Source organism: Typha angustifolia, chromosome 6 (genome assembly GCF_048772165.1).
Source record: "Typha angustifolia cultivar Huaian chromosome 6, ASM4877216v1, whole genome shotgun sequence".
NCBI classification, from domain to species: domain Eukaryota; kingdom Viridiplantae; phylum Streptophyta; class Magnoliopsida; order Poales; family Typhaceae; genus Typha; species Typha angustifolia.
Genome location: NC_133244.1, coordinates 174,256 through 202,079, shown reverse-complemented (window position 1 = coordinate 202,079; position 27,824 = coordinate 174,256). Strand labels below are relative to the sequence as shown.

The 27,824-nt window shown below is 38.8% G+C and overlaps 4 protein-coding genes across 6 annotated transcripts; 3 read left to right on the top strand and 1 right to left on the bottom strand.

Moving 5' to 3' along the window:
• The first annotated feature begins 1,399 nt into the window (after positions 1-1,399).
• LOC140760941 (uncharacterized) lies at positions 1,400-7,302 on the top strand. 2 transcript variants are annotated; one of them, XM_073098053.1, is made up of 4 exons: positions 1,400-1,686; positions 2,239-3,877; positions 4,943-5,027; positions 6,445-7,302. In XM_073098053.1, the coding sequence occupies exons 2-4, from the start codon at positions 2,252-2,254 to the stop codon at positions 7,095-7,097; spliced, it is 2,364 nt and encodes a 787-aa protein (XP_072954154.1). In that variant the 5' UTR covers positions 1,400-1,686; positions 2,239-2,251; the 3' UTR covers positions 7,098-7,302. The 2 variants fall into 2 exon arrangements, with proteins under 2 accessions (XP_072954154.1, XP_072954153.1); XM_073098052.1 differs by having other exon boundaries at positions 1,402-1,686; positions 4,883-5,027.
• A 523-nt stretch (positions 7,303-7,825) lies between these two features.
• LOC140761047 (phosphoenolpyruvate carboxykinase (ATP) 1-like) lies at positions 7,826-13,067 on the bottom strand. 2 transcript variants are annotated; one of them, XM_073098225.1, is made up of 12 exons: positions 12,910-13,067; positions 12,445-12,751; positions 11,189-11,527; positions 11,001-11,085; positions 10,288-10,388; positions 9,712-10,010; positions 9,359-9,532; positions 9,210-9,275; positions 8,951-9,129; positions 8,682-8,851; positions 8,417-8,585; positions 7,826-8,284 (listed from the first exon to the last, which is right to left on the bottom strand). In XM_073098225.1, exons 2-12 carry the CDS (start codon positions 12,741-12,743, stop codon positions 8,141-8,143), a joined length of 2,025 nt encoding a protein of 674 aa, XP_072954326.1. In that variant the 5' UTR covers positions 12,744-12,751; positions 12,910-13,067; the 3' UTR covers positions 7,826-8,140. The 2 variants fall into 2 exon arrangements, with proteins under 2 accessions (XP_072954326.1, XP_072954324.1); XM_073098223.1 differs by having other exon boundaries at positions 7,826-8,585.
• Positions 13,068-24,608: 11,541 nt separating this feature from the next.
• On the top strand, positions 24,609-25,310 carry LOC140761182 (phosphoenolpyruvate carboxykinase (ATP) 1-like). The gene is made up of 2 exons (XM_073098401.1): positions 24,609-24,814; positions 24,923-25,310. The coding sequence occupies exons 1-2, from the start codon at positions 24,609-24,611 to the stop codon at positions 25,308-25,310; spliced, it is 594 nt and encodes a 197-aa protein (XP_072954502.1).
• Positions 25,311-25,371: 61 nt separating this feature from the next.
• Positions 25,372-27,824, top strand: LOC140761431 (phosphoenolpyruvate carboxykinase (ATP) 2). The gene is made up of 9 exons (XM_073098748.1): positions 25,372-25,437; positions 25,712-25,812; positions 25,961-26,259; positions 26,371-26,544; positions 26,639-26,704; positions 26,805-26,983; positions 27,068-27,237; positions 27,337-27,505; positions 27,629-27,824. Exons 1-9 carry the CDS (start codon positions 25,372-25,374, stop codon positions 27,770-27,772), a joined length of 1,368 nt encoding a protein of 455 aa, XP_072954849.1. The 3' UTR covers positions 27,773-27,824.

Sequence of the window (27,824 nt, the reverse complement as noted above, 5' to 3'; positions counted from 1 at the left end):
TGAGACTACCATAGCTAGCTCCAAACCGAGGCTCGACAACTCACAAGTACCAAGTGGGATCATCGGCGGACGGCACAGCCCCTCAGTATGCATCTTCCTTCTCTAGGGTGAAATGTAATGGCACAACTCCGAGCTCTCCACTATGCTAGCTGAGTTCCTGACCGATCCTTCTAATGAGGAGGAGGGGGTGGACATGTTGTCAAATCTAGGTTTTAGAAGATCCGGTGACTTGCTCCTTATCCTTGTGGGGAAGGAGGTATTGATTGCCAATCTTCACTACTAGATAAGCTATAGTATCTAGTGAGCCTTTCATATAAGACCTTCATTTTAAGCGTGACTTCATTTACTAGGATAATTGAGAGAGTAGTTTTTAGCAGATTTGTAATATCCACGGGGACATGGGCTCAAATGTATTTGGACCACTTTGGGGCATCTAGGGATCAGGCTCTATCAGCATGCCTACAGTTGATGTTAAGGTCATAGCAATTTTCGATGAAAGATACTCTATTGGAAGTCCATTGAACTGCACCCAAAGTTCACAGTGGTTGAAGTACTATTTTTCAACTAGGAGGTTAGGTTTAAACTCCAGCAAGACAAATAGGCCCATATTGATATACCAATATGCTTGGTATCAAATTCTCCATTTGTCAATAAATAGCTCAAATCCAATAAGAAAGACATTCTTACTAGACTCTAATATCTCCATCTATAAAACCTTCAGTGTTTCAAGCCTTTAAGAGAGCATTCTTGAGACCATCTACATTGGAAGGGTGGTTAGTGAATAGCTTTCTAACGAGACACAAGGTTGGTTTCTATTCATGATCGCGTGTTTATTCTTGAGGGGGGGATGATTGAGTCCATTGAAGAGTCTTTGAAAAGAGCTGAGATTTTTATGAGCAAGTTCACTTCAGTGTTTTCCACAGTGAGAAGGACGTGGAGGAAACTAGGGGAGCTAGGAGTGAAGTGAAGGAGGAACGAGAGAGGAAAGTGAGATGAGGAGGGGAATCACTTGGAGTGGGGGAAACCGAAGGGGAAATCGGATGTTTTTTGCGGTGAGCATTGGTTAGAAGTATATCCTATTCAATGATCGGAGAGATCCAACTCACTAACGTCTTTATTACACACGGTCAAACACGAGCTCGAGCTGGTTTAGCAAACGAGTCAACCTCAACCTCAAGGTGACTCGGCTTGTTCATGCGCCCAGATGGCGTGAATTTCCGACCAGGCTCACGGGAAGAGAGCGCGATACACTCACGGCCCTTCGATAAGGTTTATATGCCAAAGTGACACGCATCACGAGGTGCTTCCCTCCTGTGGACCCCATCATCCCACTCATTTACACCACATCGTCAAGTCGTGACCTCCCCTACCTTTTCTTTTATCGAGATCTCCACCCCGACGCCAACCTCGACCGTCCATTCTCTCCTCCTCCTCCACCTCTCTCTCTCTCTCTCTCTCTCTCTCTTCCCTTTTGGGAGATCTCTTCTCCACTTTTCTCTTACACTTCTTCGATCGAATCCGCAAACCCCATTAATTCCTTCCCCAACTCCTCCCTTCCCTCATTTCTGATCTCACAGAGTGCTCGATTCCCCTTTTTGGGTCCCCGAACATGACGTATCCGTAGTTCGGCCGACTAGGGTTCTTCCCGTTTGAGCGGATGGATTAGTCTCGTACGTCGTTCTTGAGGTAATTCGTTTTCCGTTTTCATTTTCGTTTCTTTCTTTCTGATCTAAAAATTTAATCGTGTTTTTCATTAATCTTGTTTTTCGGGCTCTAAAGTACGATTAAGGTTGTTAATTTTTTCGCGGAAAAAGATGGTAGCTTTTTTCTTTTCTGTTTGGCGCTAAAGGAGGTTGCTTTTCTGTCGGCAAATTTTTCCTCGTTTGAGTATAAATGGTGGTAACGGTTTTATGGGTTGTCATTTATGGTACGTCCTTCCAAAAATTAGGGCTGTCTATACTGTTCCTTTTTTGGTTAATGGTGTTAGAATTAAGTTTAATTAGTGTCCGGCTGTGTGGGCTGATTGCGACGTGTGGCATGTCTTACCGTGCATCCATGTGCTCTGTACGTGGTCTGACTTGCTTTAAGAATTAAGATTAATAAAGATGGTTCATTTGAGCCATGGAGGTAATTACGATCAGAGATATATGCACTTGGTGAGATGGATGATGCTTTTATCCAGAACCAGGTTTCTGTACTATTTATGCTCTGTCCTAAACTATGAGAATTTTATGGCAGTGGGTGTTGAAAGATGGAAGGGGAACTAATGGAAATCCCTACTGTGTCCAAAGCCGATTTTGAGTCAGAAGATGCTAAAACAGAAGTTTCCATTGTGTCCATGGAAATTGAGCCTTCAATGTCAGAGAATCTTGATGAAGGAAAGCTTGTTGCTTCTCGAGATGACATGGCCATGGAGCCATATGAAGGGATGGAGTTTGGATCGGAAGAAGCAGCAAGGGCATTCTATACTGAATATGCAAGACGAACTGGATTTCGCATCCGCATCAGTAGGTACACTCGGTCTAGGCGTGACAATTCTATCATTTCTCGGAGAATCGTGTGTTCCAAAGAGGGATTTCGTGAAGTCCGTGGTAATGAAGGCCTATTCAGTGAACAAAGACAACGGCAACGAGCAGTTACGAGAATTGGTTGCAAGGCCATGATTAAGGTTAAAAAGTTTGGCCCAAGCAAATGGATAGTTACCAAGTTTGTAAAGGAACATAACCATGGAGCAGTGCCTCCAAGAAAAAATGAGGTTAGATCGATCCATCAGGATTACAATTTGAAAGACAAGTCTTGTACGATCAATGGAGATATGGTTAGAGAACCATTTGTAGGTATGGAATTTGAATCTGAAGAGACTGCAAAATTGTTCTACATAAATTATGCAAGCCAGAAGGGTTTCCGTGCACGTATTAGTAAGTATTGTCGTTCAAGACGTGATAATTCAATTATCTCTAGACAAATTGTTTGTTCAAAAGAAGGTTTTCGTGAAGTCCGAGTGAAGAGGGAGATAATAGATGAAGGGAAATCCAAGCGTCCAAGGGTGATAACGAGAATAGGTTGTAAAGCTATGATTATTGTTAAGAAGTCAAACTCTGGAAAATGGGTAGTTACTAAATTTGAAAAGGAGCATAATCATGCTTTACTAACTTCAAAGGAGGTTCCCTTTTTTCAATCAGATATTGGTTCTGGAGAACTAGTTAATTCACCAGGCTGGAGTGTGGTACCTACTGAAGTGAAGGTTGAAGGATGTTGTGCCGGAACTCAAGGTAATCCTCGAGAATCCCTAACAGTTCTTTACAATCAGTTATGCTATGAAGCCATTAAATATGCACAAGAAGGTTCCGTAACCGAGGAGATATACAATGTGGCAATATCTGCCCTGAGAGAGGCTGTGGAGAAAGTTTCTGCAGCCAAAAGAGGCATGACAGTCACACAACCTGGAAGTAAACAAGCATTTATTGTTGCTCAAGGAAGTAACATTAGTACATTGCCCCAAGTGAAAGATTTGCATGATTTACAATGTTCTGATGAGGTGAAACAGGCAACGACAGCTCAGCAGATCAAGCTTCTGCAACAGCCTGTTGGTCTTGTGCTTGTACCATCTAATGTTTTGACTGACTTGAGCTCATCTAATTCTTCTGCCAAAGTCCCCGTGACCCTCAATATTCCTACCAATGGTACATGCAGAGCCCATGCTAGTCAAAGAATTGACCACACTAGCTTTGCTACGGAGATAATTATGAACACACAATCTACCGTAAGGCAAGCTGAAGATGGACCAGAAGGTTCTGATTTGAATGAAGAAAACAAAAAGGAAATGCAGTCAATGGACAGGGATGTTGAGATCAATGGACCTTTCCTTAATTCTCAGGTTAACTTTCTCATGTAGCACTACTTATATCCTCATACCTGTTATTTCTTGGATCTTGATAAATTTTGAATATTAAGGCTTACCAAGTGACCCTAATTATTGAAGTTTCAAGATATAACAAGAAAAAGCATGGTTTGATGAATCCTAAAATGAATAAAAATTTTAAGTGACATTGGAGGGTATAAAAAATGACCATAATTCAAATTGAGACAATTGAAGTTCCAAGATAAGCAAGGCTTGAGAAACAAAGTTGTAGCTTTAGTTTGCTTTGAGAAGGAATCCTCTTTTATTGCAATATCATATTGTCTCTATTTCAGTGTTTAATTCCTTAATAGCTGTTGGAACTTTGTATTATAATTGCATTAGAAACTTCTCTTAGTAATACTAAATTATCATGCATCAAGTTCCCATCTATAGATGCTGCCAATAATGCTAATAAGCTAATAAACCATAGATACATGCAAAAGGATACTATTGATCATGGCCTACATGTCTCAGAATATGCTGCAGAGAGATTTATTTATTGGATCATATTATGGATAATGGCATTCAGATTACCGAACCTTATCCATTTGGTGCATTTGATCCCTAGATAGTTCAAAAATTTTGGACAAGATTTTTTCCTATTTTATCGATTTCTAATTGATGATGTTCTCAAATTCGAGTGACATTTCTGGCAGTGAATTCTGCCCATATTTTTGTATCCACTGTGTACTTGCAAATGATCTGAAATCTTTGTGGTGCTATTCAAAAAAATTTTACGGAATGATTTAGTATGCTTTTTCAATGGAAGCCCATCTGGCCATCAATTCTTATGAACATAAGTTGGACTTTGTCTTTAATTGCAAGTGTTACTAGAAAACTCCTATAACCTTGCTACTTCGAGTTCTAGTTTTAAACTTCTTGGAATGTTGTTGTTTCCTTCTTAAATATTATGCCTTTCCGACTGTGCAATATTATTGCATCTATGATCACTACCTGCAAGCTCACATTTTAAATTTGCAGAATTCTGGGTCAGGGCAAACTAACACAATCCAGAGAATTAACAGAAGTATTTCTGTGCAGTCTGAGGCCCATTTGCTGGCTTCCCCTGCTCTCCCAGTTGCACTATATATGCCTGTAACGGGAAGTTTACCAGCAGCTTGCTCAGGTTCTCATCATTATCCTTTTCTATTTTCGAATTTCAGCTTGTTTATTGCACCATCATTGAAGGGCATAATAACTCTACCGAGGCACATGTACCAATTCTTTAAATGTCAATTATATATTTTACTTGCATTGAGATAGTTTGTGCAGAATATTCTATTTTTAATAAATGACTTTATTGGGTGGAACGTCTGTTATCTGTCTTTTTATTAAATTATATTTCTGTTGGTCCTCTCTTAACCATCAAAATGATCTCAAAATTCCAAGTATAAAGAATCAGATTACTTTCACTTCTGTAGGAATTGTTGTTGCCATCAGTGGATTTTGACGAGCTTATGTAATAAAATATCTGGGTGAATTGGACAGAGAAGTAATTCTTGTGTCTGATGTTGTTTCTAGTTTTCTGGTTACATAAATTATTAGATTTGCAAGACATCCTAGGTAACTCATTGCCTTTTTATATGGAATGAAAGTAGCACCTCCGCATTCTGATTTTTAAAATAATTAATATTTTTTTAAAATTATCTTGAGCGTGAAACAATACTGAAAGCTGTTGATTGCTGCATTACTCAATTTCCAGCTGATACGTTTTTTATAAGTTTTTTATAAGCTCATAAACACCTGCTTCATAGTTCATAATCCGTAAATTGTTTCCTTGGCTACCTGATTCATTTTTTCACTTGGCTTTGCCTGTCATCTTCAGTTCACTCATTGTTGGTGAACCTTAAAGTTGTGTATGGGATGAAGGGTCATCTCGGTTTCTGACTTTTGAAATGTGCAATTGTATTATGGGCTACATAAAGTAGAGGGAAATAACTGGATGTTATCATTAAGGTTTGCTCCATTTTTTTAACAGTGTGTGCATCCTGACAGTGTCTCATTTATGGGGTTAAGGCTGCATTTATATTCTATAAAAAAATTTATTGATGGGAGCCTCATGCGGTGTGTTGTATTATGAATTACTTAATCCAAATTCATGAAGGCCAACAAAAATATGTAGGCTTATAACAACAAACCACAAGGCGAAAGGAGTGAAGATAGCTGGGACTTGAAGTTCCTTGGGATATGGATACAAGGGAGAGCAGATTTGGAAGTTTATTTGATTACCAAGTCTTTGTTTTGATGTATATGTTCTAACCCTAGCAAAAATTTGTTGCAATTTGCTAATGTGTGGATAGTTAAAGTGATCACTGATCGTGAGTTTCCAATCAAAGCAGAATATGAGTTGCCTTATAGAGATATGAGAGTATCTAAACAATAACTCAGTAACCAATTTCCTTCTCCCCTAATTTGTATTATGTCATCATGTATCCATTGCGCTTTATTATTTTCATCTATCCTGGAGGTCTGTTCATGTTTGGATTTCGTATAGTGATTTATCTATAAAATTATGATGTCTTCAATTTATCTGGATTGAACAGTTGCGACCCCAGGTATGCCAGGTGGTTCTTATGCCTTTATGGCGTCTCCTATTGAAGCGTTGCCTCTGTCTGCTCGTCCTGCGGGATCCAGCTTCTTGTCTCAGAATACACTGCTTCAGACCACTGGGTCATCACTGCAGAGTGGTTCGATGGCCCTAGTTCCATCTTTGGGAACTCCATCTGATCAGTGCAAGCAACAAGTAGGACCAAACCCTCGAGTGCATGCTACAGCCATTGCTTGTGGTGCCCGTGTTGTATCACCAAAGGCAGCTGCTCCATTAATCAAGGCCATTGAGGCCAAGATCAAATTCGGAGGAGCTACCATAGCTAGAACAGCTCTTCCTACTGACTCTAAACCTTTGGCTGCTGAGGTCGCAAGCATGCCTTCTCCTAACATAGAGGAAGACCAGAAAGAAATTGCATTGCTAACCGCCATTCCCAATGGGCAGTGTCCAAGTTCAGAGGAGACGAGACTGCACGAACCTGCTGAGGCATCGAAGCAGATAGAGGTTGGAATTGCAAGTTCTCTGAACGGGGATGCAGGGGAAAGGAAATCTCTTTTTGAGAGGCAGATGGACCTACTCGAATCTGGAGAATCTTCTGAGGATCTAGCTATGTTTGAGAAGAGAACCTGGGCAGAAGTCAAATTGTGATTAACCAGTAGATTGACTTATCTAACATTTCTTTTCTTTTCCTTGATAGGATCCTAATGTACTTCAATGTGAAAAATTTAGTGCCCTGTGACGGGCTTGTTATAAGAAGAACTGTCTTTCCAATGCTAGTGTTGATATTTTGCTCAGAGAACAGTCTAACTTGATATTGATGAAGTGCTAGTCACAATATTGGTTTAGGAGTTGATGGAGAGGATCTGATGGGAGAGGGTTTCCAAGAAGAGCATTTAACTTTTTATTATTATTATTATTATGCGGGACATTGTCTTGTAGAGTACCTAGACAGTGATTGGAGTAGCAACTTATTTTTAAAGGAGAAGATTCGCTCTGAATGTAATCAGACACTCTGTAACAACATATCTATTTGAAGAAGAAAAAACACACTAATAGACCCAAAAAGATAGATCAAGTCTGGAAACTTGATAGATCCCTGTACATTGGAAGCACGGTGACATCCTCAGAGAAGATTGGAAGCAAAGGAATGGAACAGGCAGCTAAAGATGGCAGAGGAGCACAATGCTGGATTCCCACTTTATCACCAACCACAATAAGAAACAATGTAATTAATGCTCTAAGCAAATTAAGCAGCACACAGCTGCATCCATACCATTCTTACAGCAGTTTAATAACACGACACCACAAGCCAATTGCAGCTATTCAATTGTACAGACGAACGAGTTGATGCGATAAAATAACTCTTTAGTAAGAAGTGTAGAAATATAAATATCTGCTGTTATTAAGGTCACGAACTATACATCAGACCTTGTTTATACACCACTCACTACCATAGGCACCCCAAGAACTGACATCAGACTCCCACTCACTACCATAGGCAACCCAAGAACTAACATTAGACTCCACGCAGACCTCTCAATAGCCCCAACGACCGTAAACGAAAAAGGATTTGTATGATTCATCTAAAATATATATGGGCATTGGCGTAACTACGCCTCCATCTTATCCTCTACTTATTTCCTTTTTATTATCTTGTTCTCTTTTTTCTTTTTTTGCTACACTGAATTGACTCAGAAGTTGGGACCAGCAGCAAGGATTTCATCAGTAAGCTTGCTGTCCTTTCCAATCTTGTAATTGGCGAAGACCTCAAAGTTATTCTTGAACAGACCAGCCAGCTTCAAAAGTGTCTCCTGATAGGCTGCTTTGTCTGCCCACTGTAAACAAGCAACATTAACACATTTGTAGCACATAGGATTGGTGATTGGTGAAAAACAATTCAATATTTCATTTGTAGCACATGAGATTTGAACAATGAAGCAATGAAAAGAGAGATATTGCCAGCTTACAGTGTTTATCGGGTCCAGGATCTCTGACGGCACACCTTCAATTTCAGTAGGTATCTCCAGCCCAAAGACCTCAGTCTTTTCGTAATTGGCTTTCAGAAGCTCACCGGAGTGTATGGCATCGATGATTTTCCTAGTATACTGCAGCCTGATACGCTTGCCAACACCGTACCTGGACAAAGAAACAAGAATGAAGTCATGAAGTAAGTATCTCGTGAGGATGAAAATTATTAATGTTCTCATAAGTTTTTGAGTAATAATCTCAAACCTGCCGCCCGACCAACCCGTGTTTACAAGCCATCCAGTGGCACCATACTTCTGCATCTTGTCGGCAAGCATAGCGGCATATTTAGTGGGATGGAGCATAATGAATGCTGCACCAAAGCAAGCTGAGAATGTAGCCTGTGGCTCCTTTATACCATCCTCTGTCCCAGCCACCTATTTAAAAGGCAAGCAATATAAAGATCAATAAGATGGTACCAACTTATTAAGGTGATAAAGAGGCAATTTTCATGACGACATATAATATATATATACCAGAGCAGTGTAGCCACTGATGAAATGGTACATAGTCTGAGCAAGGTTCAGCTTGCTAACAGGAGGTAGGACACCAAATGCATCACATGCCAATAGAATAACGTTCTTCGGATGAGGCCCAACACAGGGTATCTTTGCATTAGGGATATACTCTATAGGGTAAGCTGCCCTTGTATTCTCTGTTGGTAAATATCGAGGGTAAATAATTAAATCTCACAGAGCTTCTCTTCTGAATAACAAGATCGTCTGAAGATGTTACCTGTCACAGATTTATCTGTGTAATCCACTTCTCGAGTATGCTCGTCAAATACCACATTCTCCAATACTGCAAGACAGACCCAACTAAGTTGAAATCATTTGACCAAAGTAATTAGCATTACACAATCACAATATCAACTTATTAATTACCAGTTCCAAATTTAATGGCATTCCAGATATCAGGTTCCTTTTCCCTGGATAAGTCTATGCACTTTGCATAACAACCACCCTCAATGTTTGAAACACCACTCTCACTCCAGCAGTGCTCATCATCACCAATTAAGAGCCTATTATGATCAGTAGATAATGTGGTCTTTCCAGTACCTAGAATGAAAAGAGAGAGATGGAAGGGAAAGAATTAGAGATCAGCAAAGCCAGTGAATAATAATATATTGCATGCGCATCATCATTCACAAGTTGGAGATATAGATTCCAGAGTGCAAAGCGTGGATGCGTGTGGGCAGGTGACGGCACCACATTCCGTTGATCTATCGATCCCTTACCTGATAGTCCAAAGAAGAGGGCGACGTCACCATCTTTGCCCACATTGCAGCCAGAATGCAAGGAGAGGATTTGTCTTTTAGGCATGAGATAGTGCATCAAACTGAAAAGACCCTTCTTCATCTCCCCGGCATATTGCGTGCCGAGGATGACCATTTCCCTCCTAGCAAGATTAACGTCTATGCTGGTCGAGGATGTCATATAGTGTGTATAACGATTACATGGAAACTGTCCAGCATTATATATTGTGAAGTCCGGAGTACCGAAATTCTCCAGTTCTTCAGGCGTGGGCCGGATACACCTGCCACCATCCAGTTATTGTATGTACGATAGCTATACCTACTATTTAGGAATTCTTACACCAAATTCCCCCCCACCATTGTCTCACAAGGCAAGGCAAGAGGAGTAGAAAATTTGTTGCCTTATAGCTAGTAACAAAAATAATTCTAATACGAAAGTAGGCAATGCCAAGATGTTGGACCACTTATCTGTGAAGCCGTAGCAGGGGGCTGCAAACTAGAGAGAGTACAGCAAGAACAAATTGCATCCTAATTTGCAGTTTTACTACATGTACTTACATGTTATGCATGAAGAGTGAATGGTAGGCCCTTGCAGAGACGATACGGACTTTGATTCTATTCTCAGGATCCCAGTTCAGGAACTGGTCATTCACAAAAACCTGCAAACATAATTATCAAGAATAAGATTTCTTCTTCTTTTCTGTGGGACCAATGAACACAAATTGACGCACCCCAAAATACTATTTGAAAATCTGCCGGTTCACGTAGAGTGCTAAGGCTATCTATAATGAAATATCAGGAGAAGCTTCACTACACTTAAACTGCAATTCTGGTTGCTAGAAAGATCTAATAATTTTAAAGGAGAAAGAGAGGTAATTGTCTACATCCATAGAATTTGCATTTCAAGGAACGGTTAGTATAAAAAGAAGAGCAAACAGGGAGAATTGTGCAGATTGGTAAAGTTGTGGTGGATGATCAGAGGAAAGAAAGTATAATGTAAAGTTCATGGGGGTTAAATAGCTAAATCAAATCTATTACAGAGTTATATTAACAACAGTAACATACACTACAACCTGAGAAATTCTATTTAGTAGTAGATGAACGGAAAACATTGTGTTTCTACAATTGGTTATAAAGAGTTCTGACAAAGTTATAGTATTAACAATGAACTGCCAAAACAAAGAACAGCAGATACAATCAAATTAGAGTCCTCTGACGAAGAGAATATAAGTTGCTACATGAATTCTGGGAAAAACAATGCAATTAAGTACCTTATCCAAGGAATTCAGATAATCGACGGCCCGCTCTCTGTTGACAAGGAATGTGTGCTCATCCATCTCAATATTTGGTGAGCCCCTATGAGAGAGCCAAAATATGAGCAATCAACAAGAATGTTAACATCTCAAGACATGGCAATTAAACAAGCAGCAAAAGAGATTCGGTGCGCAGTGGATCTTACTTTCCCCACCAAAGCTCCTCTGCAGTGTTGGCATCCTTGACGACTCGCTTATCTCTAGGAGACCGACCGGTCTTCGCTCCGGATAGTGTGCCCAGTGCTCCGGTGGCAGTTATAAACGAGCCCTTCTCATACTTGATGGCCTGCTCGTACAACTCCGCAGGGGAGAGGTTGTAGAGGACATGGGTGAACTTGAGGGAACTGTCACTAACACTAATTGTAGGGGTGTAGCAGTGGTGATGCGCCACTTCTCCTGCCTTGCCTGACACCTCCGTCTTCCTCGCTGGATCACCTTTCACCACCTTGGGTCCTGTCTCCCGAGTCAACGACGCCAATGATGCACTGCATGCATGCAATATTTATTATTATTATATATATAAACTCGATCTCAATTACAGGAAGAAGTGAGTATAAACACCTCAGAAAATTAAGAAAATTTCCATGTTCCTCTTGAAGTTAAGCTTTCGAAAAGCTTGATATTAAGTCAAGCTGGAGTTATCACGTTTAATTGTCACTATATTATGCACACGTGTTTATTTCTCAGCCTTATCAAGCAGAGCTCGAGAGTTTTTCAACCTTTGGACTTTTCATATTTCAAACAGTTGACTTTCCAAATGGGCTTATATATTAAATCTTTTCTTCCGTCTATGTACGGAGGTAGAGAAACAAGTACGATCAACAAAAGAGGAGAAGCAACTCAATAAGGTGAAACGTATAATCGCACCAAACTGTAGAGAGACATTTTTTTTCATATAAACAATACAATTAGAGATATCGAAATGGAGAAACGCAGAGCGAGAAAATTAGGATATAATTAATCAATACTTTAATTTATTCAAAAAATAATAATATAATTTTTGTAATACTTTTCTCGATCGGCGTAGCTCTGATTCAATGTTTTAATATTATATATTTTATTGTAGTAGATGTAGTTCCTTTCGAGAGGAGGGTTCTCTTTATTGTGTCGGATTAATTTTTCATTTAGTTCCTGAGTCCCTTTTTTTTCTTTAGATTTGAGACCCCACCAGAGTTTAATAAGATTAATAATTAAGTCCCCAAATTAGCCCTTTTTTTTCCATGCGGGTCCACCAGAATTTACGGAATCCCTGGGAACCGACGCTCCGGTGACAAATTTCCCATCACCATCTCTCTCATATCTTATGTGTTCCATGATTTCTTTTTCTTCTTAGCTTTCCAAATATTTAATCTAGATTATATTAAGTTAAAAAGGACGATAATAAATAGTGGAGGAGACCTACCTGATAGATTGAAGTTGTAGCTTTTGGCGCTCCTCGTCGGAGATGGTGGCGAAGGGGGTGGAGCCGGCGGAACCGTCCTTGATGGGGGTGGTGGGCGCCGACTTCTTCCTCTGGAGGGAGTGGAGCTCGTCGATGGTCTGGGCCCTCACCGGCGGGGCGCTGTCGTCGTGGCAGATGCCGTTCTCCATCTTCTTCTTCTTCTGATGCTCACCTCCGTTAGCGTTGGTGTGGATCCTGGGAAGCCCATTGCAGGCCACCACCGTGCCGTTCGTGAAGGTGAACTCGCCATTTGCCGCCATCTCCTTACCTACAGCGTGAGCACAATACACAAAGCAAAAACTGTCAAAATATGTATGCTAGTCTTCGATCAATTCTCATAACAATATATATATAATTATTCTCCAATTAAAAGTTGCCAAAAATCGGGCAAAGTGATGTTAGAGCTTAATGTGGTACGAGCCTCACCTTACGAAATTGGAATAGGAGAGAGTAAAAATAAAAAGGAACAAAGAAGAGGATTAAAAGGAGGAGGGAGTAAACGAAACAACCATGCAAGGTGGTGTTGATGAGAAAGGAGGACGATTAACGGAAGGATGGGGAAGAAGTGGAGCTCTCGGCTTCCTCTTATAAAGGCGCTGTGGTTAACCCTAGTTCGTACCCGGGGGTTAAACTACAACCTCGGGTTAAGTTAAGGGTGCTTGGAAATGGTGGGCTTCTCGCACAGAAACTATTATGCGGACGGACGCAGAATAGGAAGACTTTTCAGGTTCGTGTATCCCTGTGTTAATATATATATTATCTATAGCATAGGCGACTTTTATATTTTGGAGATTTTTATTTGTAATGTTTGACTTTCCTCTCTCTCTCTTTCTGTCTGTGGTGTGGTATAAATAGAGAGGAAGAGAGATGAGATTAGAGTTGGTGAGGGGAGGGGGGGTTGGCGGTGGAACTGAGTCTCCGATGAGATGAGATGGATGGATAGGCATGACAGGCATGTGAGTTAATTTGAGGATCACATTAAGAGAAGACGGCTTAAATTAAAATCAACATGAACGTGTTCTAAACTTTCAAGTCAAATTAGACAGTGCATATATATCGATTATTTAATTTAACGGCACTAAATGCGTGCACTGCATCTTATTTATGAAATAATTAATTAGCTTTTTTTTGCAGCCAGGCCGGAAACTCGGCGGAAACTCCGAATTAGTCTAAATTGCTTTTGTTTATTAGCACCTACTCTACTCTACTCTTTCATCCCAATCCCAATCCCAATCCCAATCCGTATGGAGGTGGCTCTGTCAAGAATCCAACCAACTTATGCGGCCTTGCTGCCTGCTCCTCAACACGTACAGCAAATACGATGAAACCGCTGATCACTGCCGTCCATTTGTTAAATGAACCGCTGAAGTCGTCCTGATCCTGGACACGGTGTTCGTGTATAGTTTTGAGTTTTGAGGAGGCCAGCACCGGCGGCCGCCTGGGTGGGGGGGTTGACACGTCACCAATTATATGAATGCTAAAAGACAAGGGAGGAAGTGGAGCGGAGGGAGATGATGTCACCTAACGTTTCTGTCACGTCTCCGTTTCAGCGGGGTTCGCTCTCACACGGCACGCCAATTAAAGTCTTTTTTTTTTTTTAAATTTAATTTCCCCCTCCCCCCCTCCCCCCTCCCCTTTCCTTTTTCTTTTGATCGTGAGCCGTTAATTTAAACCCAGCCCCGTGATGCCAGTCGATCGTCAGAGCGACAGAAATAGATGGATGGATGGAATTGGGAAGACGTCGATGGATAAGAAAGAGTTTTGTGGAGTGGAACGTGATGGCAGAGCTTAATTAATAAGATTTTATCTATCTACGTTCAGCTGGAAAAGGTCAGAACGTACAGATGAAATCTATCCAGTTGCTCCATCGAATCAGATCCGAATGCTAGTTTAGCTGCTTATTATGTACCTTCTCGTAACACGAACGTGCCCCGACTCGATTGGCTGCTTAATTGAGGCCAGTTTGCATATTAATTCTCCACCCCTCCTTTTACTACTTGGTACTAATTTTAACTACATCAGATATGGAGATGTTTGCTGACATATGTGGTATGGTGTCCGTTTCCCTTCAAACGAAAGACGCAACTCAACATGATCTGATCTGATCTGATCCGATAACATCGTCCGTCAGAGCCACATATATATAATAATATTTGTGATCCGTATCCCTAACTAAATATGAATATATGGAAGCATCCGTGTATGCTGCTGAAAGAAAAACGTACGTAGGAAAATGGAGGAGAAGTTAATAATTATGTATGTACTTGTTGAGGTTCAGTAGTCACGGAACAAGTGAAGGAGCCAAAGTCCAAAATTAACCACCCCTTCAAATTGGTCACGCATCCCAATTAAGATGAATTTGGATAGAGGCCTGCCAATTGCCATGCATCGACTCCCTCCAAACCCCTCTTATATACATCATATACATGTAACACTTGGTGCTCATGAGCAATTCAATTCAATTTAATTCAATTCAATTCAATTATGCTTAATTAATTTCTAAGAAATAAAAAGTCACGCATGATATAGTGCAAATGTTTATGCATGAGTTAAATAATAAACTCCATTAGAGAGGACCCAAAAAAAAACTCGATCAGAATACTAAGCACGCAGCACTCTTGAAATCAACTATGTTAAACTTTGATTTTAATAGAATTCACCGTTAATTTTGAATGAAGAAAATTAATGGTTGCACAAAGATTTGAATTATAAAGTAATTATACAATGCAAATAAAAATTCAGACGAAAACAATTTAAAATTTTGTTCTATCTTAGAGGAGGGCAATATGTATTTTTCCCCTCTTCTTTTTCTTGGTGTGAGTGGAACTTAGATCATCACGCTAGAGAATGAAAGGCAAGCAGTATGCGGTGTCATGTTCGACTTGTGCATGCATGTATCAGAGCTTACAATTAATTAAGCACGTACGTATACTCTAATTGTTGATTAAGGGAGTAAAGCTGATTGCTTTGTCATCTAACTAGAGTAAAGAATAACATGTAAGCTGTTACAGCTCTCTGCTAAGATTTGATGACTTTCTTCTCTTGTATCAAATTGTAATCGAACATGTAAACTGTTACATAATATTAATTTATAAGGTCGTTCACGTGCCGCAGAAAAGGTTAATTCTACTTGAGATGGTCACGAACATTAGAAAAGAATCCTGAGTCTTTATTTAACAACAAATATATAGATATAAAGCATGTTTGATGTTTCCAAGCAGGCAGACGTTTACTAAGGGAGGTTAGATATGCTACTGTCTCCCAGTCGGTGGGGGTTGGATCTACCTACATATGAAGATAGAGAAAGCCAATTAAAAAGACAGGAGGCCAGTGTATCGTATATATATGTACATGAAAGTGAGAGAGCACTTGCATTATGTAGGGAGAGATTGAAATGATTGGAGGAGAATAGGAGATTGGGTAGGTTGGTTGGTTGGTTGAATCATCTTTTAGGCTTAGAGAGATAGATAGATAGATAGATAGATAGATAGATAGAGAGCTCCAAGCAAGTAAGCATGCATGCATGGCAGAGGCCGTGTCTGGGGGAGGCGGAGAAGCGATAGCTCTGTGCAGTGTCCGAAATATTCGTAGCTATATAATTGCAGGAATATGTCATCCAGAAAGTAAGATGCTCAAATCTCAAGTATGCAGAATATGTTCGCTAGCTAGAATATTTTCATTTTCTTTTTTTTTTTACCGGATAATTTTTGAGGTTCATATATAATCGCAGGAAATATCTGAAAGCCCTACTGGGGTTATCAGTTACGCAAATGTAATTATGGATCGATGCAGATGCATGCATGTATGCCTGCTATAAGGATAGGAGATGATGATTAATACTATCAATAAAGATAATTAAGAAGCCCCCTCTCCCTCTAATTAACCTAGTGTACACCATGCAGTTTTTGTGATGGCCAACACTTTGACAGTCGGTTTGTTATTTGTGAATCCACAATATTTTATTTTTTGACTGGTAAAAGTATTGTATACATTGTTAGTTTGTTATTTAATAGTTTAGACTTTTGAGTTAGTTTCTAGTATTATTGTATATAAAGGTAAGTTTATAGACATAAAAAAAAAAAACTTAGAAATATTTTGTATAAACTGGAAGAATGTATGTTCGAAGAAAATTAAATAATGTAATAAATTTGAGTAAAAAATAAAAGTCATATTCAACATTTTCTACAATAAAATCAGTATTAGCTAAAAAATTATGTTCCACAGGCCTAAGTGGCTAGTTTTTTTTTCCAGGTATCATAAATTCAAACATCAACAACTCGCTTTTAGTTTAATAACAATTTAGGTTCACTAGGCCAAAAACAAGCCTAATCCACCCCTGGCCTCGTTTGAACCCCCAATGATAAATTTTACTTAAACTTGATTACTTTACGTGTTTATTTTTTGTATTAGGACTCTATTAGTTATTTTTAGGATGTGGATTAGCCTATAAATAGGTGTTGAGATTGCTCCTTTGTATTATGCAATGATTATTTGAGTATTATTGGTCTTTATCTTCATCTCTCTCACTCTCTTTTCTCTAGCTCAATTAACTCTAAGTTTTGGTCAATCTAGCTCTGATCTAGAGAAGTAATTACTTCCTCCTCGATTGATTGCCCTCTAAGAAACGATCCAACTTCTTCCTATTCTCTTCTTCCATTTTACTAAGTTATCAACAACTACAAGTTATCTTCACAATCTGCCTAGAATACCACATAACATTTACTAGGGTTATCATCTGTCAATCCATATCCTTTGCCTAAACCACCACAACCAGCACGTTCCTCTCATTTTTCTCATTGATTTAGCCTACTCACACGCTTAATTTCTTGCATAAATTTTATAATTAAAGTCAAGATTGATTGAACTCTGATGCGTTCTTAATTGGAACTTACCGATGAGCACAAAAATATATAAAATATGATAAAATATGCTTACTAAAAATTAACCATGTGTCAATGTCAACAAAACCTATCAGCTAAAATTTATTATAATATTTAGTTTAAGTTTAGGGAAATTTGTATATAACACCTTATCTTTTAACAAAATTATGATTTACGCCCTATATTTCATAATTTGCAAATCGAGCCCTATGATTTAGTGAATATATGTATAAAACAGTATACTTAGATATGTTACTGGTGTTAGGCAGGGAGTGACGTGGTGGTTGAGGTGTTAGGCATTGAGGTCTGGCCCAAGCGCAGATCCCCTCTCGAACACAAAGATCTCCTCGACTACGCTGGCAGTATCGAGGGCCCCACCGACTACTCTTTCTTGGTGGCAACTTCACTAACTACTTTAGTGATGATAAAGGGCTCCTCCATGCTCTCCAACACGGCACTGTGAAGCACTACTATAGGAGCCGGCATGCTCGATTGTGATGTCTCGAAGATGGTGCTTGTGAACACCATAGTGAACGGGGAAGAGCTTGTCGCCGATACCCACCTCCTCCCTGCCATCGGAGTAGGCCTAAAGGCTAAGGTGGCAGGTCGGTGTGTAGCCCTTGCTCGTCGTGGTCGTGCTCTCAAGGTTAAACCGGACGTGATCGCCCTGGGGGTCAACTCTCGAGGAGTGCAGGTCCCTCACTGAAGACGCTGAATCCCCTTTTGAAGATGCGGGCAAGGGTCGTGGCCGCTTCTCATCCTAGGGGTCAATCCAAGGGCATTTTAAGCATTTAAGGTATTTTAGAAATAAAATATCTATAATTAATAGAATATTCTCATGGTGGTAGTTCAAATGTAACTTAGAGTATTTTCTACATATATTTCCTAAATTATATAACTTGATTTACAAATTGTGAAAATGTAAGGTGTAAATACAAATTTAGCTAAAAGACAAGGCGTTATATACAAAATTTTCTTAATATTAATATAGCATAACAGTAATTAAAATAAAAATAATTTACTAGATATATTAACACATTAACTTCTATATACTAGCATGTAGTGGCAAACTCTAGGAGCTAGATACAGTTTTAGACATATTTTTTTAACTCAACTATATATTGACATTTTACACTAGAGATCACCCTCTTTATAAAACAATCGAAATTAAACTTAGAAAAATATTTACCATCATCGGTTACTTGCAGTTAATGTGCAACATGGCCATTCTAATTCATGCTTAATTCCCAATCTTTCAGCACAAAAAGAATTGAGAAAAAAGAAAGAAAGAAAGCAGTGTATACAAGACATTGGTCATTAATTTTGAGCTTTTGGGTATCCAACTTTTTATCTTCACAATGCTTTGAATTCTCTTCCCAACTATTTTAGATTGCTAGGAGTTAACTGATTACCAATAGATAATACAATCTTTCATTTGCTGGCGAATTAAGAGGTAGGCATGAGCCTTAGTTTTCTAAGAGAGCACTACACGTACGTCATATAGATCTATTTGTACACTTCCGACGACCATTGGTTGGAAGGCACCCACGAGTTTTAGCCACAATTAAAAGTTAAAAAAAAGTCAATCCATTCATCCAGTAAACCATCCAGATACTCGTGTTTTAGTCAATAAATAAATAATAAATTAATAGGTGCAGATATATTGTTGCGTACTCCATTGACAATGTTTTGTTTTTGATCACTACTAGTTCGCTATTTCGTGAGCCGTTCGAAGTACACGAAATGTACGTACACATTATGTGGAATTTGTGATTGATGGCTTTCAGAGAGCCGGTTGTTATCAGTCAATTTATATATCTCTTTACCCTTCGACATGGAAAGAAACGAGCAAAGAGTACATGAAAAATCTCTCAGCCTTCCTGCCTGCTTTATCTTTTATATTATATTGTTTTAGGAAGTCGATTAATAGACTCGTTAAAGCTTGATTTCTTGTTCGTTCTTTAATTATTTTCCCACGAGTATTACTAGCTTTATAAGTTATATGTCTTGATCTAACGTTAAAATTATATTGTACAACTAAGTGTTTTGCGTCCATAAGCATGTAATTACATACATTTGCACCGGCAAAAAGAAAACAGCTTTTCCAACAAAATAACAAGGCCGATCTAAAACTCCAAAAGAGTGTTGATCAAAGCTATCATATAAGAGGAAAACTGTTTTATGTTTTGGCTATTCATTTCTCGTGCACCACCGACTACTGACTTTTGAGAAAGAAAAACTATGTAACTTTTGAGAAAGAAAAACTATCTTTGAAATAATCCTAAGTGAAAAAGATAGACTTGATAAAAAGAAAGAAAAAACTGTACCCCTCAAAGAGCTAACCCACTATTTATCTAAGAAGGGAACGACTCACCCTACGATGATAATTAAGATTGAAATGGAAAAAACCTATGGTAAATTAAGATGGAAGACTATTCCATTTCCTAGGTTGTACTGTCACTAAGTTAAGGTTTGAATTGAATATTCTAGGTTCTCTATCCTAATAAATGGTATAGCTTCATTGATTTTTCTCTTAGTGTGAGATCTATTAAAGATACTCGTTATCTATCTTTTTTCATCATATGCTTTGAATTCTTATTTTGTTTAATAATATTTTTGCTAGGGGAACCTCATATGCTTCCTTATAGGGAAAATGTACCCTCTTTGTCCCACATCCTCTTTGTTGACGACATCCTTATTGTGGTAGAGGCTAACCTAGCTTTTGCTAAAGCTATTAAGCTGGCTCTAAGCAAATATTGCTCCTTGACCGACTAGAAGGTCAACTCAACTAAGTCCGATTTTTTTTGGGACTAATAGACCCAACTGTATTAAGGAGTCGATGTAACTAATTAAATCCTTTATATTGACACTAGTCATTTTCCCTTTACCTGCATCAGAGCCAAAATCTCTTATAATATGACCTTGGTAGCTAACCAAAAAGAGCTTCTAGATAGAATTGCCTATAAACTCATTTGGTGGAAGAGGGATACTCTTTCTCTTGTAAGGTGCTAGATTTTTATCAATTTCACTATGATTTCTTTACCTAATTATTGACTTGCTTCGATGTGGATTCCTAACACTATCATAGATTAGGTTATGACTAAGATAGCTAAGAGTTTTCTTTGGGAAATGAGAAAAGGTCGAAAGATCCTTTATTGTGTGAATTGGAATAATATACTAAACTTAGATTTGAGGGTGGCCTGGCTATTAGGGATTTTCGAATTTCAATTAGCTAAGTCAGCATTGATGGAGAAAATTGTCTTCAAGTTTTTAAATGGTAACAATGCCTTTTGGGTTACTATAATGAAGCCTAAAATCCTAAATATGAGGCCTTTGGACACTTGGGCCAATAAGGCTAAGGATATCTTTTCATGCTCTTGGAGAGCCCTTTGGGCTATGGCTAAGAAAATAAAGGAGGGAATCAAGTATCTTGTGAGCAACGACCATTTGGTAAACAACCCTAACTATGCTTGGATAGGTTTGGTTCCCTTGAATAGGAATATAGGATGCTATCCTTTTTTAACCTCCTGCACCACAATGAAGAGATGATTGTCCCTTTTATCTCTAACAAAACCTAAAAGTAAGGTACCATCTAAGAAGTCGTTGGGCTAGTCTTCATAACTCTATTTTGGGCTTATACATTGGGTTGCAAGGAGATTCTTTGGTTTGGTGGTTTGACTTTAAAGGAAGACTACTATTAAATCTAATTATAATTTTCTTAGACTTAAAGTGAAAGGCTTTCAACTCGAGTCAATGGCCCTTTAGAAACTCAGGGTCAACCCTAACATTAAAGCCTTCATTTAAAAACTTCTATCAGAAAAGGTTCCTCGAACCTCCAAAGTCCACACATTAATCCAACTGAACCATGCCTAATGTGTGGACTATGATATGAGGATGTGGAACACCTCTTCTATCCTCCTCTATAATTCTTGTTAGATTTTTAATGTTAGAAAATTTGTACAAAATATTTTAAATATTTTTATACATATAAATGAGCATATATACAAGTGTGATAAGATTTGGTTTAAAAATTTTCAAATTTTGACTAGAATTTGATGTTATCTTCATATGGTATATAAAGATTAGGATGCTCCAACCCTAGAGTGTGTCATTTATTATTTTGAGAAGAAGTTTTTGAAGATATAATGTTTTTGACCAATAGAGGTTTTAAATATCTTCGACATTAAAAGTATTTGTTTTAAGAATTACCAAGATGGAAGATCAATCTCGAGAGTTACTGAAATTGAAAATTAATTACGAGAAGCAGTGAATCGTAGGGTCTAGAAATCAAGACTGTGTGAAATAAAGTTGTGGAGATTAACAAGTTGTTTGTAAGTCGATCTTATAAACTGTTATGATTTATTAGTGATTAGTTTGATCCGAGTTTGAATTCATAATTTTTATCCATTTGTAATTTTTCCATGTAAAAATTTTGGTGTTCGGTTTTGCTTAGTTCGTTAATTATTATTCCATATTTTATTTACTTAAGTAAATTATTGAGAATTTTGTCAAGGGTTTAGATATGTATTTATATTTTCTCAATTCTCACTACACCTTGGGTGGAAGTGTGGGAGGTCATTGACCACAACCACAATCTCAAAGCTATAGTGGCTATCATGATTTGGATAATCTTGAAGGCAAGGAACAAATTTTGCTTTGAGAGAGTCTATGACTAAAGAGGAGCATGCAACACGGAGAACCATTCACATGGTTGGAGACAATTTAGAACATGAAAAATCTCAACATTAGCAATAACAGTGACAGTACAACCGATATCAGAATTGAGCAATGGATCAAATGGAACCACCTTGTAATAACAACACTAAACAAAATTTTGATAGGCCTTTTAACCATGATAATAACTCATGAATTGGCCTCTATCAGTTAGCCAAACCAGTTCTAGCTCCTCCACCGCTTTGAAATGGAGGCCTTGGCTATTTGGGCTATTATCCATCGATATATTTTTTTTATCCCTTTTTTCAAAAGAAAAAAATTCTTGTTCCTTTGTTCACTCGTACTAGGAATGTAACCAAGTAGTTGATTATCGGGTGTTTGGAGTGGTAGAGATAGAGATATTTTTGTATCCAGGAGTTGAGTTATTTAGGCCTCTGTTATGAACCAGCTTAATTCGATCCAAAACGGTTCTGGACTAGAGTAGGGGCGTGACTTTCGAAGGAAGCTTGGAATAATCTAACTGTTGGATCTTCCTGAATTTTGGATATGTGTTCGCCCTTGAAAAGAGCTTTCCAACAAATCCAAGATCGTAGAGTTTGGATGGTTATATTGTGTTCGAACGCCAAATTACAGTTATTTGTCTTTACGAACATATGCAGGCGTTCGAACGATCGTATTCGAACAACCCGAGCCCGTTTGAACACGCAAATCACGTTCTCTTTTTTTGTGAACGCGTGCAGGTATTTGCATGGCCCATTCGGACGCGGTCCTTACATTCGAATATCCCTTGACAGAAATCATTTTATTTCTTCAAACAAAAATCAACTAGATATATAGGCTCATCTCAATAAATTCAATGTTGCAAGTGGAGCCAATATGAACTGAGTCATATCAGCCTTCCTCTAACTTAATCTGTATCCTATATTTTAACGCTTCAGGAGCTAATATTCTCATAGGGTGAATACTAATTAGGTCAGTTAGCAGCTATACTTCATCAAAGAATAAAAATAATAAAAACTGTAATTTCTAATGTTTTCGCTTTCTCTTTCCATTTTCTATGGCTTAGTCATGAAATCAAGCCCACATTTGGGTTTGTATATCTCCGAATTAAGCTACGCATATGGAGCTATTTATTTAAGTTAACAGAAAGATAATTAACAATATTTCAAACAATGTAATAAGCCCAACGGGCTGCGAGACATTTTATATCTCATATCTATGGCATGCTAATTTCCAGCATAAATTAATAATTAAATCTTGTTTCTTCCGGTCATGTAGTTTTTTCTATTCCCACGATAACCGATTCTATTTGATACACTTTCTAGCTTCTAGGACTGGAAGACACCCACGGTTTTAGTTGATCACAATATAAAATGTCAATCCAATTCATCCAGTGAACCAACCATCTAGATAATGCGTTAATTAATGAGTCAACTAATAATTAATAGATCATATATGAGTCTAGGTTCATAAAGCAAATTTATATATAACTTCATTCAATATAATTAATAATTTATACGAGTCTATTTTGGACTAATTAAAGATATTCTCCAATAAAGAATTCTCTCTGGAATTTTCCTAGAGTTTTCGTATCTCCCGTTATGGAGCTCCAGTCTGCCATGCATCCCACCCATTGCAATAATAAAGCTAACCTGAGTGCAGTGGGGCCTCAATGCATGGTCTAAGATACTTCCATTGGAGATTGCATGATTAAAAAGGATTAACTACGTACTCCTTCTATTGGTCTTCTTTTTCTTTTTCTTTTTTTGTGTTTATTAATTTAATATGACAAGAAAGTCATCTCTTTTCTGACAAAGGAAATATGCATGTCTCCATATGTTTGTATGTATGTATGTATGTATGAATGTACTCTCAATTTCTTTAATACTGTTCATGGAATATTAGCTTCATGAAAGTGTCCTAGTTCTACATTATCTGACCATTTAATCTACATTCTCTGGTTTCATGAGAAAGCGTATGGTGGTATATCTAAAGCTGAATGCTTAATTAATTATTAATTACAATCAAACACTAAACCAGCGGCAGATTATATCATGAAAAGTATTGATATGCTAAACGACCGTGGCTAATTATTGGAAGATCGGTCGATATCTTCGGAAATCTCCTTATAATATATATCAACGATTTGGAAAACTAGCCAGAAGACAGCTCTTCATGATAGAAAGGTCATGACATCTACTCACCAGAAGACAGCTCTTCGTTTTGCCATTAACGGAAGGCACGGAGGGGAATATCCCTTAGCGACACGATGCGTGTTTAAATTCCTCTTTTCTTCTAAATAAATAGGCATATTAATTAAATCCGTTGAAAATGTTGTAATACGTAGTTTAATTGTAGAAAATAAAAATAAATAAAGGTTCTATATGTTTATAGATAGTAAAATTAAAACAATTAATTTGCAAACAAAGGTCAGAACCGAACAATCTAGCATATTTTGGCTGGTTTCTTAATTTCCAAGAATGCGTTATATAAAAGCATAGCCTAGCATTGTGTCTCTTCCTCCGTCGATCATTACGTGCATATCTAAGATCAAGAAATCTAGCTTCACTGATGGCGGCGGTGAGTGGAGATGAATTCAGCTTCTGCAACGACGGCAGCATCAGCTTGCCGCATGTGAAGGTGCAGACCATCGACGAACTCCACAAGCTCCAGAGGAAGAAGTCGGAGCCCGCCACGCCCACCCGGACTGGGACTGGAGGGGCCTTCGCCGCCATCCCCGACGACGACCGCCAAAAGATCCAGCTCCAATCCATCAGGTACGTACGTACTTATGTACAAGCTGCATGCGTACGTACAATATATTGTAGATATATTAATTTGGGATACGTAGCTGAAGCTATTGGAGTATGTGATGAATGACGCAGTGCATCATTGGCGTCTCTAACTCGGGAAACAGGACCCAACGTGGTGAAGGGTGACCCGGCAAGGAAGTCAGAGGCCTCAGGGGCCGCCCAGCACTATTTCACCCCCACCATCATTCCCACTGATAGTTCCCTTAAGTTCACCCATCTCATGTACAACCTCTCTCCTGCAGAGCTGTATGAGCAAGCCGTGAAGTATGAGAAAGGGTCCTTTATAACATCGACAGGTGCATTAGCAACCTTGTCAGGTGCTAAGACTGGTCGATCTCCTAAGGACAAACGAGTCGTCAAGGATGAAACCACTGCAGAGGAGCTTTGGTGGGGGAAGTATGTACCTCTCTCCTACTTGATTGCTTGCCTGCCACACTTAATTCATTCATTTGTCTCTTAATTGGTTTTATTGATCACTTCCTTATATTGTGCGAACTAATAGGGGGTCACCCAACATTGAGATGGATGAGCAGACATTCTTGGTGAACAGGGAAAGAGCAGTAGACTATCTTAGATCTCTCGACAAGGTATACTATTTAAATTATTTCTCCTCCTCCTCCTTCTTCTTCTTCTTCTTCTTCAGTTTGTATAAACCTTCCTTGTATATGGTTTGAACTATGAACTGCATCTCTTTAAAGAGCCAACATATGATCTATTATCAGCTTTATTACACTAACATACTTCTAGTTGTTGTAGGTGTTTAATTTTTCGTGTTAATTAAGGCAACAGACTTGATTAATTTTCATGTACAAAACGAAGATAGTCAATAATCTGAGATCTCTTCTGCTGTATGATCTGCAGGTGTATGTCAATGATCAGTTTCTTAACTGGGATCCTGAGCATCGCATCAAAGTTAGGATCATCTCTGCGAGGGCTTACCATTCACTATTCATGCATAACATGTGAGCTCAAACACCCAAAATTATCAATGCTCTTCTTCAGAGTAAAGGCCTTTATCAAGTTTGTTGACATAAGAAATTTTTAATAGATATATAGCAGAGTAGATGTTGGACATCATGTACATCTTAAAGAATATTGAATTGGTGGCAGGTGTATCCGGCCTACGCAGGAAGAATTGGAGAACTTTGGTAACCCTGACTTCACTATCTACAATGCCGGGCAATTTCCTTGCAACCGTTACACACACTATATGACATCGTCGACTAGCATAGACCTTAATTTGGCGAGGAAGGAAATGGTTATTCTGGGCACACAATACGCTGGGGAGATGAAGAAGGGTTTGTTTGGTGTAATGCACTATCTCATGCCCAAGAGACGGATCCTTTCCTTACATTCAGGCTGCAATATGGGAAAAGATGGTGATGTTGCTCTCTTCTTTGGGTTGTCAGGTAAAATATATAGACTGGCTGTGTTCACTCTCGTACATTGTAAGACGTAATTAATTAATTCTTGCTCCTGATCGATGATGTTAACTACGTACCTCGCCCTTTTAACTTTAGGCACTGGAAAGACAACTCTCTCGACGGATCACAATAGGTTCCTTATCGGCGACGATGAGCATTGCTGGAGCGACAACGGTGTCTCAAATATTGAGGGCGGCTGCTATGCGAAATGCATTGACTTATCAAAGGAGAAGGAGCCTGATATCTGGAATGCTATAAAATTTGGAACTGGTATTTATCTCATCTCTAGAGGTGCGGTGCGGCCTTTATATCCAAATCAAGCTCGCAAATTTAATCTTTTGTTATGCAATTAATTCCCTTGTAGTATTGGAGAATGTTGTTTTCGATGAGCATACCAGGGACGTGGATTATTCCGACAAATCTGTTACAGGTACTATCCTCATATTGATGCAATTAATTAATTAATTAGCGTGTTTCTTGAATGCCTGGCTTTCAAATAAGTAATATTGCTTGTTTTCTTTTGGCTGCAGAAAACACTCGTGCTTCGTATCCAATTGAGTACATTCCAAATGCAAAAATACCATGCGTTGGTCCACATCCTAAGAATGTCATCCTCTTAGCATGCGATGCATTTGGTGTGCTTCCTCCAGTGAGCAAGCTGAGCCTGGCGCAGACTATGTACCATTTTATCAGTGGCTACACAGCTCTGGTACATATCTTATTTTGCCTAGAAATTAACGTTATGCTTCACCTCAAATTGGTCCAATTACTGGCCTCTTTCCTATCGAAATAGGTTGCTGGCACAGAGGAAGGTGTGAAGGAGCCACAGGCCACATTCTCTGCTTGCTTTGGGGCAGCTTTCATAATGCTTCATCCTACGAAGTATGCAGCGATGCTGGCTGAAAAAATGCAGAAGTATGGTGCCACTGGGTGGCTTGTCAACACTGGTTGGTCTGGTGGCAGGTAAAAGCACTCACTCAAAGTTGGTGTGATTTCTCTTAATGTCTCCTAGATCTTTCAGACATATTGAAATTCTTCTCGTCCTCCTTAATTTTGTTTCAGATATGGTGTGGGCAGTCGTATTAAACTATCATACACTCGGAGGATAATTGATGCAATACACTCCGGCAGCCTTCTGACTGTTGATTACCGAAAGACTGAGGTGTTTGGACTGGAGATACCAACTGAAGTTGAAGGCGTGCCATCGGAGATCCTAGACCCTACAAACACTGTAAACTATCATTTCTTCTGATTCTTCCAGTTTATTGAAACGTGGCTAGCTAGTTAAGAGTATTTGCGACCCTAGTGGGTTTGTTCAAAATTTAATGTAGCTTGGTGGTTTTCTCTTGGATAGTGGGAGGACAAGGTAGCATACAAGGAGACGCTGATGAAACTAGCAGTTTTATTCAAGAATAACTTTGAGGTGTTTGCAGACTACAAGATTGGCCAGGACAGTAGCTTGACGGAGGAGATCCTTGCTGCTGGTCCCAACTTCTAAGCCTTTAGTACTACTACAGCAGAAACAGAGGACATGGATGTGAAAAATGAGG